At 30.6% G+C, this 20,695-nt stretch overlaps 4 protein-coding genes across 6 annotated transcripts; 1 reads left to right on the top strand and 3 right to left on the bottom strand.

The window, feature by feature from the left end:
- Nucleotides 1-994: 994 nt before the first annotated feature.
- ROC3 (rotamase CYP 3) lies at nt 995-1,769 on the bottom strand. The gene has a single exon (XM_028046451.2). The coding sequence runs from the start codon at nt 1,695-1,697 to the stop codon at nt 1,179-1,181; it is 519 nt and encodes a 172-aa protein (XP_027902252.1). The 5' UTR covers nt 1,698-1,769; the 3' UTR covers nt 995-1,178.
- Nucleotides 1,770-5,232: 3,463 nt separating this feature from the next.
- LOC114162529 (proline-rich protein 4-like) lies at nt 5,233-6,609 on the bottom strand. The gene is made up of 2 exons (XM_028046450.2): nt 6,333-6,609; nt 5,233-6,183 (listed from the first exon to the last, which is right to left on the bottom strand). The coding sequence occupies exons 1-2, from the start codon at nt 6,481-6,483 to the stop codon at nt 5,510-5,512; spliced, it is 825 nt and encodes a 274-aa protein (XP_027902251.1). The 5' UTR covers nt 6,484-6,609; the 3' UTR covers nt 5,233-5,509.
- Nucleotides 6,610-9,306: 2,697 nt separating this feature from the next.
- On the bottom strand, nt 9,307-10,324 carry LOC146884005 (uncharacterized). Its single transcript, XM_085666451.1, has one exon. It carries the CDS (start codon nt 10,094-10,096, stop codon nt 9,704-9,706), a length of 393 nt encoding a protein of 130 aa, XP_085522577.1. The 5' UTR covers nt 10,097-10,324; the 3' UTR covers nt 9,307-9,703.
- A 6,369-nt stretch (nt 10,325-16,693) lies between these two features.
- On the top strand, nt 16,694-20,356 carry LOC114162809 (putative alkaline/neutral invertase B). 3 transcript variants are annotated; one of them, XM_028046783.2, is made up of 5 exons: nt 16,694-16,967; nt 17,845-18,296; nt 18,578-19,009; nt 19,110-19,668; nt 19,748-20,356. In XM_028046783.2, exons 2-5 carry the CDS (start codon nt 17,886-17,888, stop codon nt 20,041-20,043), a joined length of 1,698 nt encoding a protein of 565 aa, XP_027902584.2. In that variant the 5' UTR covers nt 16,694-16,967; nt 17,845-17,885; the 3' UTR covers nt 20,044-20,356. The 3 variants fall into 3 exon arrangements, with proteins under 3 accessions (XP_027902584.2, XP_085522317.1, XP_027902583.2); XM_085666191.1 differs by lacking the exon at nt 16,694-16,967 and adding an exon at nt 16,984-17,262; XM_028046782.2 differs by lacking the exon at nt 16,694-16,967 and having other exon boundaries at nt 16,984-18,296.
- Nucleotides 20,357-20,695: the final 339 nt, after the last annotated feature.

Below are 20,695 nucleotides of genomic sequence, written 5' to 3'. Positions count from 1 at the left end.
CAATGACTAATTTATGATCACTGGACAAGTCTTAACAAATCAAATATTATTTTGATACTGCAAGAATGTATATAAGAAAATTACTTCAAAGATGCATATGGAAAAACTAGTTAAATATTTTTTTTATTTTATATTTAAATCAAAACGCCTTGTTTATCTAAAATTGAGAATTTACAAACAAAATACATATGTAGTCTAAGTCTCTAACATACACTTAAACACTCTCTCTTTAATTATGTCTGTTCCAGGAGGCATAATTTATAATGTGATTTGATTCAACTGAATAGTCTAAAATTCATACAAAATAAATCTAATCAATAAATCATTAAATTAATAAGTTTCCTCTCTTATCTAAAAGTTTAATCTAGCGAATATATTAATTTAGATCGAACCAGACTATAAACTTATAAGCAAATATATTTTATAGTATAATTCCATATTTTTTTTAAAAAAAAATCTTATTTATTTAAAATAAACATATTAATTTATATATCAAATTATTATATTTAAGACTAAACTTAATTTTATTGATATAATTTAAATTTTAAAATATTTTTCATTTAAATTCAATTTTTACGTTTTTTAAAACATTTCAAACAATACCTTACTGAATCTAAAGGTCAATCCAAAATTTTTAAGTAACTCGTGTAGCATATATCCATCGTTTTAAAAAAAATCGTTGTTCTCTGCGTTCCATTCCATGACAACAAAATAAAAAATAATCGATGATTTTCTGTAGAAGATAAACCAGCGTTTTAAAATATTGTTTAGGTCCAATGTAGCAACGAAAAGTTATTGCTTTGTTTAATATTTACTAAAAAAATGGAAATGATTTTCCTTAAATGAAAACTACATATATTAATAAAAATTGTAAACAGTGAACAATTATTTATTACTGTTATAGATTGTATAAGTTGCGTGGAGAATTAAATAGTAATGAATAAAATATTAAAGAAAGCCTAAAATGATGTTAAAAGCAAAAAAGAAGTAGGAATTAAAGATTAAAAAGTTATTAAACCTAACTTTATTTAACGTAGCAGTAGTATGAGTTATATGATAGGAAGGAATACTACTCTACGTAGAAACCCTAACAGAAATACCTCAAGTCACTCAAAACTCGAACAGACTAAAATAAAATTAGACAAAGCAGTAAAACGACACCGTTTGCATGAGCACGTCTAGGAGAGTTGCCCGCAGTCAGCGACGACGACGGGCTTGGCGGTCTTGCCGGAGCTGGATCCCACCTTCTCGATGTCCTTCACCACGTCAAGGCCCTCCACCACCTCCCCGAACACCACGTGCTTTCCGTCCAGCCACTCCGTCTTAACGGTGCAGATGAAGAACTGAGATCCATTCGTGCCCGGTCCTGCGTTCGCCATCGATAGAATGCCAGGACCTGTGTGCTTCTTGATGAAGTTTTCGTCCGCAAACTTCGAGCCGTAAATGGACTCACCTCCGGTGCCGTTTCCGGCGGTGAAGTCTCCGCCCTGGCACATGAAGTTGGGGATGACGCGGTGGAAAGAGGATCCCTTGTAGTGGAGGGGCTTGCCGCTGCGGCCTACTCCCTTCTCGCCGGTGCAGAGGGCGCGGAAGTTCTCGGCTGTGCGGGGAGTGGTGTCCGCGAAGAGCTCCATGACTATGCGGCCTGCGGGTTGGCCTCCGATGGTCATGTCGAAGAAGACCTTAGGGTTGGGCATTGTTGCGTTGCAATTGAATTGAGAGTTGAAGGAGTGAGAGAGATCAAAGGCGAGGACTTACTGAGTTAGGGAAGGGGAAGGAGTATAAATAGCGAGATCTTTGTACACGTGGCTCGCTCTGAATAGGTGTACTCACTACAGTTAAGATCTGATGCATCTTATTTCTCCCTTTCTTTCTCTCATCCCATAGACCAAGCAACGGGGCAGGGTGGAGACGGGTTTCGCTATCCCATACCCATCCCCGCATAAAAAATTCATCCCCATTCCCATACCCAAACCCAACGGGTATTAAACTTTTTTCCCATCCCCATCCCCACCGGGTAACGGGTATAATCTCGTACCCATACCCGTACCCGTGTTCTAACTACTTCAATATTAATTTTTATAAAAGAAAAAAAATTACGGTAAAGAAAACATAATATTATGAAATATTCAATATTAGGAGGATTTTCTTCGATGCCAAATACCTTAAAATAAATTATAATTGTTTACATTTTATATTAGAATACCAAATAAAATTTCATGTGAACCAAAACATTTGTTAAATTTGCAAACTACAACATTGATGAACTTAGTTGATAAAATTAAAAAATATTTCAAAAAAATATAAAAGGAAAACAAATATTTAAATTAAAATATATTTTAAATGTTTGTTTACTTCAATTTTTTAAATTCTAATGAATATCTTTTTTATACACTAATAAAAGTTATAATATATCACTTGATTAAAATGACACAAAGAATAAATAATAAACATAATAATAAAAGGAAAACAAATATTCAAATTAAAATATATTTTAAATGTTTGTTTACTTCAATTTTTTAAATTATAATGAATCTCTTTTTTATACACTAATAAAAGTTATAATACATCACTTGATCAAAATGACACAAAGAACAAATAATAAACATAATAATAAAATTTTGACATAGATTTTGTATCTTTTGAACTTCAATATATGTTGGATAGTGACAAAAAAATATTCATAGCAATTACATTAAATTTTTATATTGTAGTAAATAAAAGTTATTTATACAATTAAAGTGGAAAAAATTACAGTATGATTAATAGTGAGTTATAAAATAACAAATAATTAGATAGAATATATCGAAATATTATTCTACATGATGAAAATAAACAATAAATAAAAATATTAAAAGACTAACAAATGTGTGTTTTAGAAATAATTTGAGAGACTATCGAAAGAAATCGCACAAAGGAAATCAAATGTATAATTAAGGTATGATAAAATGAAAAATACCTTACAGAACTAATTATTAAATTATGTTTGAAGTGGTTAAAATTAAATAGAAATATCATTAGTGACCAAAAAATTTGTCATTAAATTACATATAAATTAGTAATTAAATTGGTCACTAAATCAAGTACAGATTCGATCATTGAATCGGTCACTAATTTAGTCATTGATTCAGACAATAAATCAACTACTACCACCAATGACGAAAAATAGTGACTGATATGGGTTACTGACTAAATCAGTCACCATTTCATGTTTTTCTTGTAGTGAATTATCATATACTATTCCTAAATATCATTATATATATATATATATATATATATATATATATATATATATAATTTTAACCACTTCAAACAGAATTTAAAGTGAAAAAATTACATTATGATTAATAATGAGTTATAAAATAAAAAATAATTAGATAGAATATATCGAAATATTATTCTACATGATGAAAATAAAAAAAATAAATAAAAATATTAAAAAACTAACAAATGTGTGTTTTAGAAATAATTTGAGAGACTATCGAAAAAAATCACACAAAGGAAATCAAATGTATAACTAAGGTATGATAAGACGAAAAATATCTTAGAGAATTAAGAAAACTTTTCAAATATTAACATATAATTAATGGTTGAAAAATAACGAAAATTATTTTAATGAAACAAAAGAGTTCTTCAAATTAAACAAAAATTAATAATAATAATAAGTAAAGAATTTTTTTTATATTATCTTAAATTGAGAGTATAAACATTCTCATGTGAAAGAAAAATTTATAATAAATAAAAATATTAAAAAATAATATAAATATTCAAATGTGAGGCATAATTTTTTTTTAATTAACATACATCATTTTAACATAATTACATAAAGGTTATGATAAGATAAAAAATATATTGGAGATGAGAATGAGTTTCATGACAAATGAAATAATTAAAAGAAATAAAAAATAGAAAAAAAAATATATATATATATAGGGGTTACTTGATTAATTGTGAATATTTTAATAATTTAAACGAGAATGGAGATATGGCGGGGACGGGTATATGTACATCCCCATACCCATCCCCATACCCAACTGAAAAAGTCGGGGATTCCCCATACCCATACCCATACCCAGTCAATGCGGGGATTCCCCGTCAAAACGGGGACGGGTTCGGGCAATACCCACGGGGACGGGTTTATTTGCCATCTCTACCAAGCACCTTTTTTTTTTTCTTTTTTTCAAATAAATACTTTTTGAATATTTTGAAACAAAAAATAGTAAACAATTCTTTTAGAACGAGTAGTTATTGAAAAATTAAATGCTAAAATAATAAAACTGAAAATAGTTTTTTTTTATAATAAAAAGTTAGTTTAGTTTTAAAAAATTGGTTACATTAAAAAAAATATATGAAATTAGAAAAAATAGTTAAATGTTAAAAAAATACAATATTTACCGACAAAATAAAAAAAAAATTGTACACGAAAATGAGGAATATCATATAGTAGATTAAAAGTATAAATTTACATCACCTCTTTGTAATATATATATATATATATATATATATATATATATATATATATATATATATATATATATATATATATATATTCAAAAAAGATGCTAAAAATATTTAATTAATACAATTATTAGGGATTAAAATACGATTTTAGAAACTACAAAGTTATAAACTAATCAAGTTAGATATAATTTTATACTAAATAAAAAAGTTTTTAAATGTTTTTGTACCTATTTAAATATACGTTAGAAGTTATAAATTACAAAAGGTAAGTAAATTATAAAAGTTGGAAAGAATGTGATTTCCGCTGGTATTACCAAATGAAATATAAAAAATAATACTAAAAATATTTAAAATGTTGAATAATTAATTAAATTATTAGGAAAAAAAAATTTTGGATCTACAAAATTAGGAAGACATGAAAATAAAATTTTAAAATGACATGTTGAAGCTATTTAAAAACAGTGAATAATTAATGAAATTATTAGAGAAAAAGAGTAGAAATTTTCCGAGTTACAAAGTTATTTATGAATACATAAAACTTATAAAATTTAGATATAATTTTTGTACCTAAATGTTTTGTAATTAGTTACAGGGCTTAAGCCCATATTTCAAGCCCAAATATTAATTATAAGAGTGCAGGTACTGATAGGAAAGGTTCCGTGGATCCTTCCTGCATTACTTTTTTTTCTTCGTGCATTCCAATAAAATCAATAAACCACAAAGAATCACATACTCTGCTACCACAGGAATCATACAGAATTATTTCATAGATTAACATAAAAGTCTTTACTTATTAATTAACTCATCACATTCAAATTCATCAACAAACCCAAACATTCTCAGACAACATTGCTCAATCATTTGTTTTTCTATGCTCTCTTTCTCCATGCTCTCATATTCTCCATCCACTGACATGGATTTTATTTGAAAATAATCAATCCCAACACCATTGCTAACACAGAAATAATCAGATAGAAACAAAAAAAAAAAAATCAAACACGTATGTTATAAAATGTTGCTCCAAGCTAGCTAGTGCAATGAGAGTGGTCTATGAATGAGAGGGGGGCCAATTTCCAAACCATGGGTGTTGATAGTACTTTGGAGGTTCCATGTTGGGAATTAGAGGTGGGCACGGCTTCTTGTATGGGAAAGGAGGAAATAGTTTGAAAAATGGCGGCGTAGTGGGAGAGGGTTCAGAAATGGGAGTAGTCGGAGGAAGAGGCCTGTAAATGGGAGTGGGAGAAGAAGGTGTCTTTTCCTTTGGCGGGTTTGGTTTCTTGACAACCGGAGATGGAGAATTCGTTGGAGGTTTCTTATATGTTGGTGTTGAAGGAGGTTCCTTATGGACTGGCACAGGAGGAGGAAGAGGGTCATTTGGGTGGTCATCTTTGGGAGGGAAGGGGAACTCAGGGTGTTTGAAGAAATGCCAGAAGAAGGCTGAAGTGCACATAGCTGATGAGAATGTGAGTTTTCCCGCAGCAGGCTGAAGGGTGTGTGTATCTTCAGATACTGACTTAGTTACAATTTTTGAGTTTCCATGCGAAGGGCAAGGTTCAGCTGATGCACTATGCAGCTGAGCATAGCAATCTTCTTTTAGCTCACCGTCTTCTACCATGTCCTGCGGAAGGGATACTTTGAAGTTTCCATATTCATCAAGGGCACCCACCCCTCTCGTTCTGAAGTTTCCATGAGGTGACTTACAGTTTACTGCAACACGTAGTCCTACACACAGGTAATGCACAGGATTCATACTAGTAGCATAAATAAAAGCTAAAACCAATAGTTTATTGTATAATATATATGAATGAATGGTCGAAGAATTAAACAAAGTTATATGGTTAAATATACTAACATAATATAAGAGAAGGTACCTGAGAAAGCGTGACTAGTCTTAATATTGTTATGGGTGCAGTCTGCGCATTCTCCTTGGCCAACTACCTGGACCGTCCTGTGTTCTTCATTGCTGGAGCCACTTACCACAAAAAACACAGACAACAAACAGAAGCAGATGAAAATTTGCATTGGAAATGGCAACGAAGAACAGCAGATGAAAGAATAAGGTAGAGTTGGAAGTGAGAGATGAAAGGATGAAGCAGATTGAGATTGGAGAGCTTAATTTATAACGAATGGATGGCTTACTGACTGTGAAAATTACATTAAAAATGGCTTTATATCTATCATTGATGCATCAGCCCTCAACCAAATGCTTAATGCATCTTTATGAATATCTGTCTCGACCTACCAAATAGCTCCAATAAATCGCTCACAACCCACTATAAGTTGTTCATATATTTTTTTACAATTTTGGCTATGTTACTATTACATTGTTCAGGAGCTCTGGTGAGATGTACTTTATTTACATTTTAATCAGAGTTTCAAAAATTTAAAAGTTCACGAATTTGTATAAGGATTTTTCTTATTTTTTACGTTTCATTTTATAAAAAAGCACAATTAGTACCATTTAAAATATTAAATTGTATATAAAGATCAAATAGTATAATTTTTACTATTAGTTGACTTGTACATTTAATAGAGTTAAGATAAACCACCATGCATACCATTTGTGTGAGCCACATTCATTCATCAACAAACTAAATTTTATGACATACCATCAAATGTAGATAGCGAATCCCTTCCCACATATGACCACACATGCATGTGTTACGAAAACTTATGCCAACAGACTACATCGGTTAATCTTTAACTGCGGTCTGGTTTAAACCATGTGAAGCGTCACATGGATTTAATTGAAGAAAAACCGAAAGCATTGGAACTGTGGAGTTGCTAGCTATAATTTTTCTGCCAGAATACATAAACACTGTAATGGTTACGATGTTGAATACTGAGATAAACCAGTTAATTAACCTTTTGGTCTTAGTGAGAAAAGGAACTGTTTTGCAAAATTGCGATGAGTTCAAATTCTTCGTTAGTTTTTTGGATGGTGTATTCGGTTAAACGTATTGAAATTTTAAATATTCTTTTAATATATTTTAAAACGTTAAAATTAATAATAAATTAATATTTTATAATAACACAGAAGAACAATATAAAAAAATTGAGCAGAAAATTCAAATTCAATCGAAATACAATATTTTATCCACGTATTATTAATCAATAATTTAATGATGGAGTATTAAATTCCCAATTCAATTATCAGGTATTATTTAATAAAACTAAATATAGCATATTTTTAGAAGTAATATTTTTAAGATTTGTGATTCTCATTAATCACAATTCTTTCTATATGTATTCAGTTATATCCTTTTTTTCTATTAGAAGGTTCAAAATTCACATCTTATTTAAACAAGTCAAATTCCAATTTCACTTTTAACTATAGACTGTTAGTTTATATCACTAATTATTTTTTATTCTTCATTATATTGTTACTTACGAATGTATTAAAGTTGATAGATAAATTTAATTTCTTTTGCAAAAGACAAAAATAGAATATTATAATTTTTCTTTCATAAGAATCTTATTCCAGGACACAATCTTACTCAATTGTACACATATTTGATTATTCTAATCTTACTCAAGCTTAATATATCTGCACATAGATTTCATATTTCAATTCAAAAACGATAAAAGAATAACGAATATTAATTATAAGAAAAAATATATACATATGGAATATAGTAAACAAAGTTTATTCTCATTTATAATAACATATTCTTAAATCATATTTTTAAATGCTAAAAATATATATACATGATTTTTAAAATACATGATGAAAATTTTCAATATCAAGTTGGATGAAGAGTCACCTGCACTTACAAAAATTAATTTTTCATAAGAAAGGAGAAAATACAATGATTTTCAAACAATCAGATATTATGATAAATATTACTCTCTAAATCTAAATTTAAATATTTATATTCCTGAAAATATTAGGAATGTGGTTTCATAAAGCGTCTCCGAACTTCTGTTGTACGCAACACATAAATATTGAAAAATATAGATTATATTGGTATTTATTTCGTGGGTGCTATGACAGGGTTCAGAGATAAACGATCTTCTTATAGCCACTTTGCATGTTGGAATGCGTGTTGAAGACCTTCAATCCTTCTTCACACAGATACCTTGCCAACCAAGTTGTAAATACTTGTGTTCTATGTTGGTTAAACTAAAAGAATATATGCCAAACCCAATACAGAAACATTGGTTTGTGCTTATAAAACTCAACCAAGGTTTGTGCTTGTGATTGTGAGAGAGTCCTGGTTTGTGCAAGCGCTTTCTTGGTGTGGTGAGCAAAACAAAAGAATAGGAGAAAATGATGTTCCTGTTCCCGAAGAGAAGGGGTCCAGAATGGAAATCGGGTGGAACCATGACCAATGGCTCTTCTCTTTCAGGGCATTTACTTACCATATTTTGCATTGTCATTGCCTTGTTGTCCTTCTCCCGTTACAAAGACTACATGGCTCAGCTCCAAAGCACAGCCATCAGCTTTCAGTTTTTCCTCTTCTTCTTACCCCTCCTCCTAATATTCTTCATCGTTTCATATTCTACTACTGCTGCAAGCTTCAACTTCAACGCATTCAGACCATGACTCCAACTAAACCTCCACTTTCATTCTTTATGTAATTACTGAATAATAAATACAAAAACTTCTCATTATGTTCCAACTCACTTTCTGTATTTTACATCTTATATACACACTACGATTTCTTGTTTGTAACTCCTTGTAAATTTAAACAACGATCAAAGTTATTACTTAAGAATAAAATATTAATTCGTTTTATTGTTTGCATTCTCCAATGTCATATATGTTGACCGGCGATTGAGAAGTGACTTTTTAAAAATACTTCAAAAACGCATATATATTGTCTAAGGAATGTAGAGACAACGTTCAAATATAATATGTATTCTCAAGAAACTAATGATGCCGAATTACTTTATTTTAAAAAATATATACACAAATGAACAACAATTTGTTTCTTCACCATCTTTTCAGCAGAAATACTGGAACAAGTTTGGACCACCAATAACGCAAGTATGAAACCGTTCTGTATAATTTTTTTTCCTGTGCTATAGTTTGCCACCATCATCTTTATCATTACGAAGCACCTTAAACCAATTCATATTCATACAGCACCATGATCTGTTCATCTACTTATATATACACAATAATGATCAGGCTAGTAGTAGCATCAACCTTTACGCTAAATAAGTAATAAAGTCAAACGGAAACAGAGAAAATAAAGTGTAGAGAAAGAAAGAAACTCTGAACAGAAACGAAACAAAATCAAACAAACCAGGAATCAAGAAAAGTGGAGTGATAGTGCAGAAGCAGGAGAACGAGGAGAATGAAAGCGGCAACACCCCAAGGAGAGGTACCCTCTGATTGGAAGTGGTGCGTGGTCGTTGTTCTGTCCCATGGCGAGGAGTTGAAAAAGAAGCATTGTGAAGTATGGAGAGACGATAAGCAACGAAGCATGAGTATTAGCAGCAGCGGTGTGGCTAACAGCATCCACCCCAGTTGTTGTTGAACAGCTTCAAGCACTTCTTGATAGGAGAAATACGATGAAATGGCGAGGAACAAGAGGATGAGTGATAAGATGAGTAAAACGGGGTATGGGACGGGGTTGAGAGTGAAACCGTTCAAAACAGAGGAGGCTCTACTTCTACTGTATGCCATTTGAAGTGAGAATCGTGTTGTGGAATTGATGAGTTTTTGTTCTGTTTTATTTATAGATTTATATTATATAGCTAAACGTGAAGAAGCTTGTTTGGGAAATAAAGTTTGTGTGAGTGTGAAATGAGAGTCAAAGATGAGAGTCAGTGACAGTAGCTAGGTAGGACATCCTAAAGAAGGCTAGTGTGTACTGTAGAACAAACAAAGTTTTATTTTTTTTAATGAAATGGTTTTTGAATTTATAGATTAAACTGTGAATGGAAAAATGATTTTTTTACTATTAAATTTTTTGATAATTTTTCTATAATTTTATGTATATCTTTTAATGTTTTTTATTTTTTTATTCTTTCATTTTTAATATTTTAAAATCATTTAAAAAATGAAAAAATTGTCAAAATTAATGCGTACCTGGTTGTTGCCCAATTCATTACCATTTAGGAGGGTTGCCCCCACCACTGAAATTAAGACACTTGTAGTTATCCTGTCAGAAAAAGGAAAACAAGTTATCTACGTAATAAATTCTAATTGGATTAATCTTACGTGTGTAAATGTCTTTTATTTAATAGATAATTAGTTAAAAATAAATTAACATCATTACATATAAATGTTGTTCATGACCAGTTAGTTTGTATTTGATTTATTCTTTAGTATTGAAAGCATAGATGTTAATGTATTTGTTGATTTAGTTAGGTACGATTTCATATTTTTTATAATATATATAAATAGATGTTTAATTAAAATTTAGTGTTTATATATTTTAATCTTACATATATTTTTTAAATGAAATTAATTTTATTTTAAAAATTAAAATAAGAATCATATATAAATATATATATATATATATATATATATATATATATATATATATATATATATATATATATATATATATATAAAAGAGGTCTGCACTTGGTGAAGTTCAACATTTATTATTTTTTAATATTATTACAGTGTAAATAAAAATAAAATTAAACATAACTTTTATATGTGAAATGAATCTCCATGAACTTTACATACTAATCACTCGTTATTTCATTTTTACGTAACCTCTATTGTTCATTAGTATTATGTTTGTGTCTTAAAACATATATATATATATATATATATATATATATATATATATGAAAAATTTATTATTATTTTTATTGGAGGACATAAATAACACAGGCTTAATTCACAAGGTGCAGATACGAATTTACCTCTATATGTTAATGATATTATTATGCAGACAAATTTTAACGTTAACCTCTCATCCTCTAATTTTTTCAAAGCAAGACAATATTTGTCCATAAGTAAAAGACATAATTTTAAATTTTGTCTATAAAATTACATATATGTTTAACTTATTTTAGTCTATCCTAAATGTTCTTTTAATTGCTGTCTTAAAAAAGTTCCATTGATTGATTATATATTTTTATTTTGCTAGATTTGAAAATTTGAAGAAGACTAATTTTTTAAAATGATTTTTTCTACAAGTATCTACTTAATATAATGTATTTGATATGGTAGGTTTGCATACTAACTATTAGCTAATTCTAAAATTATTAAACAGTAAATGTGAGGTTATTTCACAACACAAATTTTTATAAATTTAAGTATGAGTCTGAATTTTACATTAGTTAAAAATTAAAAAATAGAATATTATATAAAAATAAAATATCTATAAATCTTCTCTGTAAATCCAATAAATAATATAAGAATATAAGAGTCGATTATTAAACTCGGTTTAAACTACTGCGATATAATTCTATAAATCTGACGCAACCAACAAAGCATAACATTCCAAATCTGAGCTGCAACATCTCTATATCCCTGTCAATCAATCATATCCGTATATATTCAATAATTTTATAAAAACAAATAACAAAGAACAAAATAAAAAAATAAATTTATAGGAACCAAAAAAAAATTGTGGAAACAAAAACGTATAACGTGACTATATTTTAACAATAAAATTATATTTTAGTTAATTTAATGATATAATATTTGATAAAAATAATACCTAATACTATATGAAAATATCACATATTTATATAAATATTACATTAATAACATCAATCAAACACTAAATTAATATTTGTCTTTAATTCTACTTTTTATATACATATATGCTATTTTATTTAAATTTGGTCGAATTAAAATTTCAAATCATAATGAAATATATAAATTATGTATATATATTTATTATTGTCGTGTATATAAATAAACGTTATGTGTGTTTATTTTATCATTTTTAATGCACTGATAGGTAAATGAAACAAAGTTTTTTATTCCGTCAACAGGTGCAATTTGTTTTTAATTGTCATAGTAAATTATAGGAAAAAGTTAGTTTGACACTGCGGTTAAAAAACATTTGTTTAACACTCTTTCTCAATAATATAATAATATCTATTATAATTTTAAATAAAAAAATAATTATAAAAAAATAATAATAATAATTATTATTATTATTATCTTTCTTTGATTTATATTTCTCTCTTAGACATAGAGTTAGGGTAATGCGAGAAATGCCATTTTCGACATGTATCCGCAGAAATCTTTACTATAAAAAAACCATTTATATATTTTAAAAGGACTTTAGTTTTTACAAATTGTATTTGTTTCACAAAATTCATGGCTTAAATGGATCAACCTCCTCGCTTAACCTAAGAATTATGCATATTATTACACATAAAAAATATGTATTAAAAGTTTATAAAAAAATCGCGAATTACGGATTGAAACTTTTGCCCCAAAACTCAATTAAGTGAATTTAATATTACTTGCAAATCTTATCCATTATATGGATGTTGAACACATGAGTCCCACCATCACTTTTGTTCTTTTCTAATAAACTAGGCGATACAAACATATACCATTTTATGCGTTTCTTTTAACTCTCTCACACTTTCTTATTTAAAGGATTAAGCGAATTATGGTTTGTAAAGTTATTATAGTTTATATTTGTAATCTCGTTTTCATTTATATTAATTTTACATCGAGAATTTATTTTTAAAATTTTATTTTTACAGACAGTATTAATGTTCGACTTTAAGTAGAGTTAATCATAAATAAATTATTGCCACTTTTGAATTCAGAACACTGCCATGATTTAGTTCTTAAAAAATATTTTAAAAGAAAATAAACTACACTTAACCTTTAATTTTAGATAGTTTTATTTTTTATGTTTGAGATGAAATGTAAAGTGGATGAAAAAGAAAATAGATAAACCAAGAGTAAGTGCTCATAAATATAATTATAAAAAAAATACTTTCTTTGATCTCCTTGTGTGTAGCTAGAATTTTGTAATCACACTAGACACTGCCTAAAGATTTATTTTTTATATAAAATTTTGAAAAAAATAAAATCACTATTTTTATCAGTTAAAACTAATTTGTGTATAAATTATTATTTTATACTTCTTTTAAATAAAATTTGTAATTAATGTCTTTTTCTTTTCTCCGTATACCAGAAATTTCCTCCATACATACGTGACTTTTCCGCGCACAGATGTTATTCTTGGCCCACTGTACACATTCGATGAGTTTCTTTTTATTTATTTTAAGTATCTATTTGGTAAAATAATATATTTATGTTTTGTATAAGCTTATCTAATATGTTTATTTTAAAAATAATTCATTTTTTTCTATTTATTTAAATAAGCAACTATTTCAGAAATAATTAATTTAAAAAAATTACTTTAATTTTTAAACAATCTTTTTCATTATATCTCTTCAAACTCATGTTTTCTAAACGAATTTTTCGCTAACACTGCCATTCCCTCGTGGCTTGCAAACAAAACTTCAAAAAAAAAAATATTATTGTGAAAATATTTATAGATTCATGAAAGTTTCTAAAGCCAAATATTACCAAAAATGTTCATAGATAAAGAATGCAAGGACAAATGCAATGAAAATAAATTATATGTTAATTATTAGTAAAGTAAATGTTGTACATAGAAGCAACTAAAGTAGTTCCTGTATAAGGTGAATGATGCGTAATACACTTAAAAGCCAACGCTTGAGGCCGATATAAAAGAAATAATTGAGGTACAGTGGGGACAAAATTAGGTAATAAGTCACCAATTTCATTTCATCTCATCAATCCATTTTCTTTTTCCTCTTCTCTTCTCTTTCCTCCCCTTCAAGCAATTGGAATTATCTTCAACAAATTAATTATAATCAAACTTTTTCTAACTCCGCAACACCCCGTAGCTTTGATCCCATACCCAATGCCACACTTTTATGTTCATACGAAACTATAACGGTATATATAATTTATGATCATATATCATAGTATTCTGATACAATTTTACTAACGAGACTTGAGTCCAATTACATAAGATATTGATTTTATAGAGAAATTTCACTGGAGAAACACAATACCAACGAGACTTGAGTCCATCCATATAAAATATTGACACCACTCTCAATTCAAAACCTTAAACCTTAAGATAATGAATTTATAAGTCTTTATCCTTATATAATACTTTACTTTCTTATCTCTAACCTCAAACTTCAATTCCTAACATAAACAAGAATATATGAAATAATGGTTAAGCAGAGAAGACAATACCAATGATGGATGGAGCAGGTGTTGGAGTGACACTACCAGTAACAGTAACAGCCATGCTTACACCTATAGCACGTTGGCTTTGCATAAACCCTCCTTGGAGATCCAATGAGTGAAAGCAAAAGCAGGATGAATAGTACGAGTATTGGCGTGATGAAAGCTGACCAATTCGTCTTCTTTTCTTCAACCACCACCACTTGTTCACGCGTGAAGAGCCATGGTATGCAGAGGAGCATCAAGGCCACGCCCAACATCACAATAACATCTGAGGTATGACTGCTATAAGTCCTGCGTTTATAGCAGTAGTAACCCATCCTCACAAATTCTCCAAGGGATTTTACAGATTCTTAATTCAATCAAGCAGATATATATAATACCAAGGAGAAGCCTTTCTTTCCCCTATAGATTTTTATAGAACAAACACTCATCATCACATCCCAGACTAATACCCACCTCACAACTTTAGATAGTTGGATAATTGTTGCTCTCACCACTTTTTCTAGTAAGCCATCACATTCAGCAATAATGGTTAAAACAGGCACCATCACGTGGGGGCCAATTTCATGGTTTGTGTGCCATGTGTTTAAGATTATCAATTGAACTAACTTTTTTGGAAATTGGACTTGTTACAGGGACAAACCATTTTATTATGAAAAGGAATTCAATTTTGAATTTGGCTTTAAACCGCACTATAAACTGTTTCTATTGCGCATCACTGTAATGTGATTCTTATCCAAGAGTTTTTACCTATAAACAAACCCAAAAGCTTTTCTAACCTACAGTTCTAATGGCACAGAATATATATAGTGGTTCAATTTTAGCACAGAAGTTAATGAGTCGTTTGTGATGTTGTGGCAGAAAAGGCGTCAATGGTCATTTGAAGTTTCATCCCTTCAAATCCTGCTACGCCACTTCTTCATAAAGATTCTCGCAGTACTCCATCATGTGAAATATTGTACTATCACAAGAAAGTCAAAATTTGTTGAAAATAACTAAATCGGTGTTTTTGGGAGAAGTATTCAAAACCTTATGACTCGTGTGTTACCTGAAAGATATGCAAAGATCTTTTGTTTTTTCCAGGTCGATGAAAACTGTGTGATCCTTCATGCCTATCACTTCTCTTTTTATTAATACTTATAGAATTATAGTATGAATGTATGATGAATCTTATTTTCTATATTATTTCATTCATGTTGGTATACATTGAATCCTCTTTTAATAATAAAACTTTGAAGTATCCCATTACAATCAATTCAACTAATAAAGTATAATCAATTGTATTTTTTTATTGAGATTTAAATTAAATATATGTGTAGTAGTCCAAATATTATAAAAAGAAAATAGTTTTTGATTTATAAGAGTAAAATACTATAAAAGTAAATTATCTATGTTTAAATATATATTAATTTGGTATTAAAACTTTTTTTTCTGTGAATTCTTGGTAGTGGTAGTCCAAGGTAAAGGTGTTTTAACTTTAGAATATTATAAATGAATTCAATTAAAATACACATGAAAAATTTTACCTACATTTACGGGAAGATAAAACGTCCAAAAGATGCATATAAAATTTCTTGTACTTTTCCTAAGACTAGACTCAAGCATTCGAGGTGAACAAAGGTACGAGTTGAGAGACCCTTGACTTTCATTGGTAAGAGTCAAAGAGATTATTGCATTACCATATTTCTTTTAGGATTTTATAGGCTTTGTGAACATATAAACTTTTTTGTACATAAACATTTTTTTGGCATATCGATTTATTGTGGACAATACTTAAATGCGGATAATAGTTTAGATGTTTGCTACGTAGATAGTAATGATTTCAATAGCAAGATTTTATTATATTTTTATATTTAACAAATTTATGATAATTTTGTAAATTTCACCTCACTCTAATATACTTAAAGGTAAATGATATAATGAAAGGAGAAAAAATAAAAAGACAAAAAATTTAATTTAATAAATAAAAAATAGAAGGCGATGTGAATATTGAAGGTTGAACGTGACTTTGTGGGTGAGTGAGAATGATGGTAAGAGAAAATGGAGAAGACTAAGATCCGACGTAGCACCACAATATCAGCCCCTCCGTGGAAACCCAAATGTCCCATGATGCATCCTTTCATATCATAGATAGATGATGCAGAAACAGACTCATTCACTCCTCGTTTCCTTCACAAATCACAATCACACAGAGAAATAAAGAAATAAAGAAACAAAGAAAGAGAGGACCTTTTTGTTTCACGTGCTTCAACTTCTTCTCTTCTTTCTCTACAACTTTACACTGTAAACCCAGAGAAAAAAAAAATAATATCTCCTAACTTGTGGGGTGGGTTAGTTTTTCTCTTCTTTAGTTCTTTGCAATTTTAAATAATTATCTTATTTGACCCGTTCAGCAATTATCAACCCTCTTTGTCATGCATCATCCTTCCTACACATTTTTTAGCTTGCATGAATCTATTGTTTTGGGATGAGCATGATGCGTAAACGCAAATCTTGAAAGTTTTGTGATCCTTAATTGTTTGATGGCAGCGTGCTAGTTTTTTTCTGATAGCATTCTACAACCGTGGAGATTTTACAATGCTGCTTCTTATGCATATCCATATCTCGTTACCAAATTATATGTATTTCTTGACTTTCCTTACCAGTTACCCCCTTTCTTTTAAATGTTTTTCCTTCTTTTTTGAGGTTGGCTTGTTTTGTTTGCTCATCGTGGTTATCTTTTTGCGATTGTCAAATTGTATGAGACTTTTCAGTTAGCATCTGGGAGAAATTTGACCTGCTAGTTAATTAAGAAGTGACCCTTTCTAGAATTAATCAAAAAAAAAAAATAGTGAAAATAATTTGTGCCTTTGATAGAGGGATCTGGAGTTGCAAAGTTGGGAATATATAATTGAAGTTAAAACCACTTGATTTTTTTTTTTTTTTTACTTCTTTTTGGTAACGACAAACAGCTTGAATTTGAACAGTGTGATGGTATTTTCAAAGTTAATCACTTGTAGATTGGTGTTTATAATCTTCATGTAGTATCAGTTTTGGGAACCGTGTTTCTGAACTAATATCATTTTGAATTCGGATTAAGAGAATGGTGCACAAGTTTGGAATTATGTGCCTCTGACTTATGAATTGTGAGAAACAAGGAATTTAGCAGTTTAAGGGTGTGGTACTTCTATGTTAATTTTATGTCAACATACTTACTTGAGCAGAATTTTGAGCAAGGCTGTTGCAAGTGCTAAGATTTTGGAAGATGTTATCCATTCCGAGAGATGGGTCTCAGAAAGGAAGTTTAAAGAGTTCAGAGGCAGAAAAGGAGGAATTTGATTTCTCAAAAGCATTAGATAGGCCCAGGTCTTTGTATATAGAGAGACAGAGATCATGTGATGAAAGATCATTGAGTGAACTATCCGTAGGCTTTTCTCCACGCCATTTGATCTCAAAAATTGATATCTCCTCTCGCCTGGCAGAACATGTTGATCATATACATTCCCCTCTATCAAAGTCTGGCATCAATACTCCAAGATCAGCGCCATGGGAGTCACATTCATTAACATCAGAAGCTTGGGAAGCTCTGAGGCGTTCCTTGGTATATTTTCGTGGCCGGCCAGTTGGTACAATTGCTGCTTTGGATAATTCCGATGAGCAACTTAATTATGATCAGGTAGCAAGACCTTGTCATATCCTCGCTATTTCTTTTTCTCTGTTTCTGGGGATAATGAGAATAGGCACAATTTCATCACGTACTTTAATTTTGGCTACACTTGTAGGCCATGTTTTCTTTTTATACTACAGCTTAGTCTTTGTCTTTTTCATCATTTTGGTTTATACTTCCTTTCACGCTGATCAGTCAGTGGCTTTGATCATTATACATTCTCTTGCCCTGTCTCCCCATTTCAATGTTTTCTTTTGCTCTAATAAAGGTATTCCCGTATTTGTACATAGGTGTTTGTGAGAGACTTTGTCCCAAGTGCTTTGTCTTTTCTGATGCACGGTGAACCGGAAATTGTTAAAAATTTTATTTTAAAGACACTTCGCCTTCAATCGTGGGAGAAAAAGATTGACAGATTCCATCTAGCAGAAGGGGTGATGCCAGCTAGTTTTAAAGTATTCCATGATCCCGTCAGAAACCACGAAACTCTTATAGCAGACTTTGGTGAAAGTGCGATAGGCAGGGTCGCTCCTGTTGATTCTGGATTTTGGTGGATCATACTACTTCGTGCATACACAAAGTCTACGGGAGACTCTTCACTGGCCGAACAACCTGAATGTCAAAAGGGTATGCGCTTGATCCTGAGTCTATGTCTGTCAGAGGGGTTTGACACGTTTCCAACTTTACTATGTGCTGATGGATGCTGCATGATTGATCGCAGAATGGTGAGTTTTCCGATGTTTATGACACCCTCATTTTTGCCTTGTCTGCTCTCTTCGAAACTAAACATGTATCCTTTTCCTTAAAACTTGTGTATGATTTCAGGGTGTTTATGGGTATCCAATAGAAATTCAAGCATTGTTCTTCATGGCTCTAAGATGTGCCTTGCAATTGCTTAAGCAAGACGCTGAAGGGAAAGAGTTCATGGAGCGAATTGTGAAAAGGCTGCATGCCTTAAGCTATCATATGAGGAGCCACTTCTGGTTGGATCTGAAGCAACTCAATGATGTATACCGGTACAAAACAGAAGAGTACTCACATACTGCAGTGAACAAGTTCAATGTTATTCCAGAATCTTTGCCAGATTGGGTGTTCGATTTCATGCCGCAACTTGGTGGATACTTCGTTGGGAATGTGAGCCCAGCCAGGATGGATTTCCGGTGGTTCTGCCTCGGGAACTGCGTTGCAATCTTGTCGTGCATGGCAACTCCGGAGCAGTCAACTGCAATAATGGATCTCATAGAATCACGGTGGGAGGAATTGATTGGGGAGATGCCTGTCAAAGTCTGTTATCCAGCTCTAGACAGCCATGAATGGATGATCATAACAGGGTGTGACCCTAAAAATACTAGATGGAGTTACCACAACGGGGGATCCTGGCCAGGTATTCATTCATTCATTCATTCTTCTATATGCTACCATTCTGGATTACAACCTCAGTAACATGTTTGTGGTGGTTATAGTTCTGTTGTGGCTTCTGGCTGCTGCGTCGATAAAGACTGGGAGACCCCAAATTGCAAGACGTGCCCTTCAAATTGCTGAGGGTAAATTGCTGAAGGATAACTGGCCGGAATATTACGACGGAAAGGGGGGGCGATACATTGGGAAGCAGGCTCGAAAGTTCCAGACCTGGTCCATTGCTGGCTACTTGGCGGCTAGGATGATGCTCGATGACCCTTCCCATATAGGCCTTGTGGCTCTCGAAGAAGACAAACTACTCAAGCCTTTACTCAAGAGATCAAACTCATGGACTTTGTGAGACTCACTTCTCTTCCTTTTTCCTTCATCAACTTCTAACACAGCAGCAAGATCAAGGCCAGAAACACCACATTGATGCTTTCTATGTTGCATTTCTTGTGTTTTCCTGTTCCTTCTGTCCAAAGCTTAACGCCAATTTCTTACAATTATACATGCCTGCTCCTTCCTCACTACAAATCATACCAGTCAAGGGAATTTATTTTCTCAAATAAGATTAGAATTTTATCGTTTACTAGAATTTACGAATTGTTATCAACATTTTTCTGTTAAACTTTATCAACCAAGGTGTAAGTGATTCACATGAGTTTAATTCAGATGAATTTCCAGTCCAACTAATTAAATTTACCTTTAGTAATAACGTAACTCAACCGTAACTGAGATTGGATGATTTAGTACGGTGGTTAAAAAATACTATCACTTCTTTAACTTAGAAAAAAAAAACAATATTTTAATGTTTCTTACACGATATATAACACAAATAAACAATAATTTTTAAAATACTAAAAAACTAAACCAGTAACCATAAATTTGTTTAAATAATTTTATAATAAAAAAAAGTAATGCAATCGCTCATTGGAACGAATTACTTCTTGTTATATTTGATGTATAAAATGTGTACTCGTAATATTCCTAAAACAACATCTATATAATAT

This window comes from Vigna unguiculata, chromosome 9 (assembly GCF_037176805.1).
Source record: "Vigna unguiculata cultivar grain cowpea cultivar isolate G323 ecotype 2 chromosome 9, ASM3717680v1, whole genome shotgun sequence".
Classification (NCBI taxonomy): Eukaryota; Viridiplantae; Streptophyta; class Magnoliopsida; order Fabales; family Fabaceae; genus Vigna; species Vigna unguiculata.
Note: the sequence above shows the minus strand (reverse complement) of the source record. Positions and strands in the feature narration are given on the sequence as shown.